The sequence below is a fragment of the Sinocyclocheilus grahami genome, unplaced genomic scaffold, assembly GCF_001515645.1.
Source record: "Sinocyclocheilus grahami isolate Dianchi unplaced genomic scaffold, SAMN03320097.WGS_v1.1 scaffold584.1, whole genome shotgun sequence".
Taxonomy (NCBI): domain Eukaryota; kingdom Metazoa; phylum Chordata; class Actinopteri; order Cypriniformes; family Cyprinidae; genus Sinocyclocheilus; species Sinocyclocheilus grahami.
In genome coordinates this window covers 344,795-353,673 of record NW_015505763.1, presented here as the reverse complement: position 1 = coordinate 353,673, position 8,879 = coordinate 344,795, and the positions used below count along the sequence as shown (strand labels likewise).

The following is an 8,879-nucleotide window of genomic DNA, read 5'->3' as shown; positions in this document are numbered from 1 at the left end:
GCGTGTTAGACCCAGTTCCCATTCATGTTATTGATATAGTAAATATACATTTACTCCCATAGGCTTCACATCATTGTAGTTAATTATATATTTTTTCTTTTTGGTAATTAAAAAAAGCAGCTTGAATGGCACAAGCATGTCTGATTTAATCATATTTCCTGTTCTTGAAATCTTAGAACAAACAGAAAAACAAACCTTACTGGAATTCAATTGTACACAGAGGTACCACTTGGCATGAGAAAATCTTGTTTTGGAAATCCATCCTGCTGTGCTCACTCTCGATAGCTTTCCAATGGAAGAAAGCCAGGATTTCCTAATTCAGAGAGAATGGAGAGTTCTTAACAGATTGATCGGCAGCAGGGGACAGTCTATTCTTTAAATGACCGCTTGGAGGAGGGGAGGGGGGGGGGGTATTTCATGGATGTGTGTTTCTGAGAGGAGCCTCAAAGAAACCTTTTGTTTTGTCCTAGGTACATGTCAGGAGAGTAGCTCTCTCTAAAGAGATCACTGCAGGCTGGCATAGCTCCCTTCATCATTCAGACAAACCATCTATCAGCTGTAGCTGTTCTTCATGGATCCCTTCTGCCTTGATATACACATGGGTGAGTCTGAAAGGCTGTGATATGTTTGATTGTTTTTCAGTGGGCTTTTTATTGCACTTAATTATCCTGCCTAACAGCATTCAGGGCTTTACGGAATTTTCTCAGTTTGGGAGTTAAGCTCAATTGACAGCATTTTGTGGCATAATGTAGGGAACCACAAAAATGAATTTTGACTTCTTTAAAAAAAATAATAATAATTTGGGTTACAGTGAGGCACTTACATTGGAAGTGAATGGGCCCAATCTGTAAACATTAATATACTCACTTTCAAAAATGTAGCCACAAGACTTAAGTACAATATGTGTTCATGTGATTTTATGTTGAGAAAATCACAAGATAACCTTTTATGTGTAAAGTTATAGCTGATTTTATAACTATATTGCTATGGAAATGGTTTGCTAACAGCTTTACAACTTAAATAATACACAAGTTTTAACAGAAGAATTAATATGAGTGCTTTTTTTTAATGAAAAGGTTAACATTTCTGCTTTTAAATTATCCAAAAGTTGGACCCATTCAGTTCCACTGTAAATTTCTCACTGTAACCCAAATGTTTTATTTTCATAAAGAAAACAAGGTAGTTGAAATGCTTTCATTTGACCATAACTTGTGTTCTTTCAGTGGTAGGTTTTTACTAAGTCACTAAGAGTAAAAATATTGGTTGTTGCTGCAGTTGTATTACATGACTACTAAATGCTGCACTTACATTTATCCTTTGCAATCATAACATCTGCATTTAATTATATAATTAAGTACTATGTTGCACTCTAAATGTGTGGATGTTTGTGATAATTGCAGCTGAATTAAAGCGCTTCTTGGAAACCTTTTAAACCATTTGATAAATTATACAGTACTCAAGCATTCAAGCATAAAGCTATGTCACAAGGCGATGATGTATTTTCCAGCAAGTGATTGTTGGCATTTTAAAGTTGGTTCATGCCACTGGACGGTGACTGAGCTAGTTTTTACTTGGACTTTGTAAAGGTCATTCTTCTGGCATACTAAATCTTTCTGTGCAGGTTTCACTCCTGGCAGGAGCCGTGAATGCAATATTTTGGACTCAGCTGAAAATTAGTTGGCGAACCACTGCTGCTCTTTTGAGCAATAAATATATACTCTCATACATTTATGTGCACTGAAATGAGCTGGTTTGTTCTAATATAGCAGTGTTTTGTGTGTAGCCACCTAAATAACCACAGGTTTAACATTTTCAGGCTGATCCTCACTGTTTTTTTTGTAACGGCTGGAACGCAGGCCAGGCTGTTTGGCTCTGCTACCACTCTAATGCCAAGGATTTCATCCATTAGGACAAAAAGAAAGAGAAAATAGAGAACAAGGAATATGCTGAATTCAAAATTAACACAAATATGAGTCTGACAGAGGTTTGGCAGGCTGTGGCTCTCATACCACTGGGAAGAGCCAGAGTGTTTGTTAAGAGAGACTGTTGAGTATTGATTTTGCAATAGGCCTGGCACGGCTCTTTGGAATGTAGGCCACTGCTGTTGCAAAAGCCAGAGAGTGTTTTCTGTGAGGCGTTAGTAGCTTCATTCTTCACCCTGACCTGCTGTATGTCAGATGGACATGATGGACCTTTTAGATTCTTTAGAGCAAGGGTTATATTGAAGGGTATATGCTTAATATATGTAGCTCTGTTTGACACATTTTGTATTGAAGGTCCCTGCTCCATATTTCTATCGCCTAAGGGATACATGCCCTGAAAAACATTGAAGACCCATGCTTTTAAAGGGAATGGTAAATCCATTGATTTTAATGGGGATAGTGCATTGCAAGAACGTAGAGGTGAAAACACAAGGCTTTGAGAGCTTTCAGAAAACAAATTCTGTATTCCCGCTTAATTTCAAAGTCATCCGGCTCTTCTCACATCCTCAAAATGCATCTTATGCATTCTAGCTCCATATAGTGGTGTTACTAGACACACTTTGAGACCGAACCTACCACCTTTTTTCCAGTTTTAATCATCGTTACATTTAATCTTCAATAATCATTTAGAGGCTTTTTTGCATCCTAAGCAGTGTTTTTGAGCATGGGGGATTTGTTCAGGGGGGCTAAACTATGATGAGAGGTGGACTGAAGATCTGCTTCAGACTGCTGAAGCAGATAGATTTGGGTTGTCTTGCAACATCTCAGGTGCAAAAAATAACCAATAACCTTTAGTTGAATAATTGACCAGACATGCATGTTGTGGGTGCAGTGATCCAATAGGAAAAACAATTATTTGTGGTCTATAGATACACATGTCAGTATATGCCAAAGCCCAGATGGAGAGTGTGGGTGTGTGTGGGTTTGTTTAGCTACACTTTGGGGACAAAATCCTCCTGACATAATTATAAGTACAATACATGTAATATAATATAAAAAAAAGAAGAAGAAAGTGATTTCTTTACACTACCATTCAAAAGATTGGGGTAAAAAAAAAGAAAGAAAAAGAAAGAAAATATATATTATTAAATATTAAATAATATTTAAAAAATATTTAGCAAGGGTGCATTAAATTGATCACTACTTTATATTAATCAAAGAATTCAGAAAAATAAAATGTATCATGGTTTCCACAAAACAACTATAAGCAGCAAAAACTGATGATAAGAAGCTCAATTACTAATAATTGAGCACCAATAATAAATAATAACAATTAGCACCAAATCAGCATATTAGAATGATTTCTAAAGGATCATATGGCAGTGAAAGCTGCAGTAATGGCTGCTGAAAATTCAGTTTGCCCATCACAGAAATAAATTACATTTTAAAACATTAATATATAATATGGACATTATTATAATATTATACATATTATTGGTTTTATACATATTACACATATAAAAATATTGTAGAGGGTACATTTTCTTTTTGGTTCAGTCTGTAGTAATTATTAATATACAAAACAACAGAACTCTGTGGCATGCCGTCATTTAGATATCAGGGTGAATGTTTTTGACAATATATTCGTTCATATAATTATCTACTCTTTTCATCATCCTCATTGGCTATCACATGCCATGTGCTAAAGAATTAGCAGGCTATAATTTCACAAAGATTTGCTGATTGTAGTCTAGACCGGGCTTGATTTCAGCATGCTTTGTCAGCTCATTTTCCTGTTTAGCAGCTCTATAAATCTCTCCAGCTGCCTCATTGCCACACAAATCCTGCTGTCTCATAAGTGACACAGTCGTCTGCCAACAGAATCAGATTGGCAACTACACAAAACCCCAGATGAAGGCTTGTGGAAGCTTTGCCACACCCTAGGACCTTTTCATGGCTCATGCAGAAAGCAAGAAAGGTTGTCTCTCTGCCAGAGCTTGTAGAAAACAAAAGCTTCAAAAGCTTACAATTTTTGTCGTAAATGCAGAGCAGATTTTGTCCCTAAGCCACTGGGTGTAATCTAGGCCTTTTCTTTAAAAGAGTCGTTTAGGGGCTCACTAGCCAGATCCAACATTAACCGGTTGATTTGTCTGCAGCTTATTAGAACAATGTTCTTAATGGTTCATTAATATGTCTCTATGAAACTCTGACAGTGTGGCTGACTATGCACTTCTATACACTCAGAGATATACACTCGCCCCTTACCATACTGTGATGCCCGGTGCGACAAGACAAAACCAACATAAACATAAAACCATGTCTGCATTTGTGATCGGAAAAAGGACAAACAACAAGCGCTACTCTACACTGCTCAAAATTGTTTGAATCGTCAGTGGCAAATACTTTAAATATAAAAACATATTTACAGGCTGTGAGTCAGCATTATTTGTCAGCATCATAGACTGTATAGGGTCAGCATGCGCTCCGAAGGGGAAACAGGGGAACTGAATTCACCGGAACTCCGGCATTGTAGGCTACTCTCCCAGGAAACAGTCCTCGTCCTCCGTAAAAATGCGTTGCACACATCTGAATATTTGGGTTGAACTGTTCTGGAACAGTGTTGTAAATACAACGTAACCACTGATTTCTAGTTGTGTCCTCTTTTGGAAGACCAAACAAAGTAGTTTCGCTTTCACAATGAAACACAGTATCTCCACAACATGGCGGCGGCGGCAACAATACTACAGCAAGAATCAAAGTTACGCCTTCTTTCTTTGCGTATACATTTGGGCGGTGTTATGCAAACAGGCCTGGTGCCAGAGGAGGGGCCGGGGGGGCTTGGACCCCCCACAGATATCCCTGTGCCCCCCCTTCGGACCGAGGGGGACAGTCGGACTTGAGTTTAGCGTGTGTAATAGTCTTACTCATACAACTGCCTGCTGTTGCTTCTGATTGCTTTTAGATGGAAAAGCTGCCCATAACCCCTGCTCAAAGATCTGTTTTCTTCGTAATAATAGCATAACGAAATAGATTTGGCAAACAATCCAGTGTATCTGCCCTTCTGCTTTGGAAAGCGTCAAATGATTCTACAATGCATTTTTGCAGAGGTGAGCAATGTAGCCAATCACAGACATGTTTGTTGATTTCTAAAACACAATGGCCAATCAGAGGTGTTTAGGTTGGAATCCACGCATTCACCGCTCCTGTCACCATTTTTTTGTCCAGAGTTCTATAATGCTCGTAACTTCTTTCTAACAAAGACATTTAAAAAAGTTTAATCGTGTAGTCACGTTCATTGTTTTTTTGTTTGTTTGTTTGTTTTTTGGGAACTTTGTGAGATCGTGATGAATGAGTGACAGTTTTTAATAAATTTAAAGGGAGCACTCTTTGCATGCTGTATATGATAATATATTCAGAATTTAAATAAAACTTGTGTTTTTCATGCTTGACAAGCGGCCCTGGAAGACACAGAGACAGCTAACTACTACACTATATAGAAAGAGTATATATTTTCAGAAGCACAGAAGTGATTCTGCAATCGAGCCTGATCCAAATGCAGGATTTAGTTAAGGAAACAGTTATTATTTGTATTGGCTGCCATGCCAAATCATGCACACCTGCTTGCTTTTCTGTTTAATTTAGCTGTGTGAAGCTTTGTGAACATATAGCTATTTGCTTTAATAACAAATAATTGTAACACTTTACAATAAGGTTCGATTAGTTAATGTTATTTGATGTATTAAAGTGTATTAACATGTTAGTTAATTATTGAAAAGCGTTACCTAAATAATGTATTTCGAGCGTTCACTTGAATAGTACCCCCCCCAAGAAATATAAAAGCCCCCATAGACATAGACATGTGGGGGCGTGTTTAAACGAGGCGTTTTAGGGGGGCGTGGACGAGTCTTAACTTTTATAAAGAATATCTCTTTGGGTTTGAGACTTTAGTCTTTGCAACTTTAGTCTTTGTAACTGCTTATCTATTCACGAACAGCTTGTAACACTCCAAAGAGAAAGAAAAACTTGAAATCGCATCATATGACCCCTTTAATACTTTTATTCAGCAAGGATGCATTAATTAGAAGTGACAGTAAAGACATTTATAATGTTTCCAAAGATTTCCATTTCAAATAAATCAACTTTCTATTCATCAGCTTTGCAATCGCATGAATAAGTTATATTTTAAAATATATTATAAAACTAATATATAAACTAAATACATTAAAAACTAATATATAAGTTATTTTTTAAATGTAATAATATTACTTTGGTGTGCATAAGAGACTTCTTTCAAAAACATCTTACTGACTTTCTTTTTGTAGTATATTGATGTCTTTTATTTGAGTTTCACATATTACCAAATCTTAAAATGGTCAAATTAAGATGTTCCGTTTCTTTATTTTCAGTTAGCCTTCGATTAACTTAGAGCTTAGGCTGCTTGCTTATTTTAGAGCTGACTGCTCTTTTGATTAGCTAGAAATGTGCTGTTTTTCACCTTGCGCGAACCTAACAACTACCAGCAGCTGTACTAACCAGCCAAACCTTGATCCCTTAGTTTAAATACACCTTTTCGTGGTAAAGGCTATATTCCCACTTCAGATGCGGCTTCCATCCCCCCTCAAGCTCAAAGTAAAACTCCTCCTGTGTGTGTACACTGCGGTTGTCTTTACTATCATCAGAACATGCTGTAAATTCAGAGAGGTGGTGTTTAGCACTCTGTAGATTGCTCTTTTAAGGTTGTGTAAACTCTCTGGTTTGGCTTGGTACACCACACTCAGTGAGCACTTAGGAGGTGCGCCTGGAGTGAACCATGATTGCACGAGTGTGCTTGCTGCTTTCAGCCAAGACTAATGAACTGACTTCTCTGAATATGTTCATCAGCCTCCCTATAAACCCCTTAAACCCTGTTTCCCATCCATTAGCTCCATTCAGCGGCTAAATCATAATGATTTCCAAATGTGCTTTGTTTGAACGCACTTACAGGGTCTACCAGAGTTGAATAGGTACTGTGGTACACCACGAAAAATGTCCTATTTAAAGACAAGACATAATATTATTACAGGAGAAGAAGTGAAGACTGGCTTTTAACCACAGTGGTCGAAAATGAACTTCAGTGAGACCAAACCAATTAACTGAAAATGTATATTTTTCTCTTTTTAATTTATAGCATACGCCGTTGAATCAAATTAATCACAGTTATTCTTTGAATAATTATAGAATGGGCGGCTAGCAGGGAAGGGAAACAGGAAGGGAAGGAACAGTGCTTTCACCACATCAAAGTCGTCTGACAGTAATTACTGTCTATGAAACAATAAATAATGAAACAGGATCTAGCTACAATTTACTTTATTGTTCCTGCATGATGTAATTTGAAATGAAGACAGTAAAAAAAATGTTTGTTTTTTTGCAGTGCAGACATCTTTGTGTTGGTCACAGTGAACTAATGCAGCAGTGCCGCCAAATTTGAGGGGAAATTAAATTAGAGGCCAGTGCTTAATGCCAAATATATTATGTGGTCTGGTTTGAAATACATGCTGTCTGAAAAAGAGGCCACTACATTTGAATTCAGTAATATATTTATGCACTTCTCTCTTTCATAGCTATTTGCTGAATTATGTAGCTTATTTTATTCGAATTACTTGAAATACAAACATTAAAGGAATGTTTTGCATTCAATATAACTTAAGTTCAATTGACAACCTTTATTGCATAATTTTGATGACCACAAAAAAATATGTCTCATCCCGGTTAGAGTACTATGCCATTGTACAAAGAGTTTGAAGGCCATAAATCATATTTTTGTTAAAGTCAACATGAATTTGGTGTGTTTACCACATTTTACTTCTGTAATGGAATGAACTTCAGAGTGGATATTCAATGACAACAAATTTAGAAGAATGTATTATGAAAACTGGATGTTACATATATTATATATATATACATACAGGTAAAGAACCTTGTCTTAAAGACATAACAGATGGCTTTTGTTTAGACTATTTTGGTTGGTTTTCTGCATCAAAACATTATGAATATATAGAAACAATAGGAAGTGACAAGTCACTGATGGACAAATTGACATTTGTGTTTATGTTTGTGTCCTGTTGTATTCTGTAGTCTGGCTCTTCTCTCTTGGGGGTTAAGACTCTGGGCGGCAGTGACCCTGTCATGTCTAATTCACACTCTGCTCTTGCCAAGTGCCATGACGGCAAGGACGGCTGGTCTCTGGGAAGGTTAGCTGGCTCACTTTTGCTGAGAATGAATATGGTAAGGAGGGAAACCACTGTAAGGGAAGAACGTAACAGTACATTCAGTGTTCAACAGTCAGAGGAGGGCATTTCAGACACTCTCCATGGGCTCGTCCTGCCCAGGATACGCAGTGGCTGTCCTCGAAATAGCATACTACCATATTACATATTAAAGCAGATTTTTTTAATCCTTATAATCCTCTGAACGTACACATTAGATGATTCGACCAGACCGCGCGACCACACATTTGTTGATTGTAGGAACGGTTTCACAGTGACACAAGATCTCACAGAGTCTCGCAAGATCAAACGTGGCTAGAAGAAAAACACATGGAGGACAATCAACATTGTCAGCTGTCTCTCCTGGTGCACGTTCTGTTGTACAGTGAAAAACAGAATAGGAAAAAAAAAAAAGAATATGGGTGATGTTCTTTCTCAGTACTCTACTTTCATGGCATGTTTGTGGCTGCCAAGTTTTAGAAGCACACAACATCTGGTATTTGACACTTGCTCACACTCTTTGGCTATCGCAGGTGTCATGTCAGAGGCAGCCCGATCAAGAGTCGTAAATATCCAGAGGTGCAAAGAGTACTGAAAATTTTTACTCAAGTACAAGCACCGTTACATTGCTGAAATAGTACTCAGTTACAACAAGTAAAAATACTCAGAGTACAGAGTACACACGCATATACAGTATATATATATATATATA

At 37.3% G+C, this 8,879-nt stretch overlaps 1 protein-coding gene across 1 annotated transcript in view; it reads left to right on the top strand.

Moving 5' to 3' along the window:
* Positions 1-541: 541 nt before the first annotated feature.
* The window catches only part of rxraa (retinoid X receptor, alpha a), a 176,849-nt gene continuing 168,511 nt past the window's right edge, over positions 542-8,879 (top strand). The window contains exon 1 of the mRNA XM_016240203.1: positions 542-602. Coding sequence (XP_016095689.1) covers positions 572-602 — 31 coding nt within the window. The 5' untranslated portion in view covers positions 542-571. The remainder of the gene's footprint in view (positions 603-8,879) is intronic.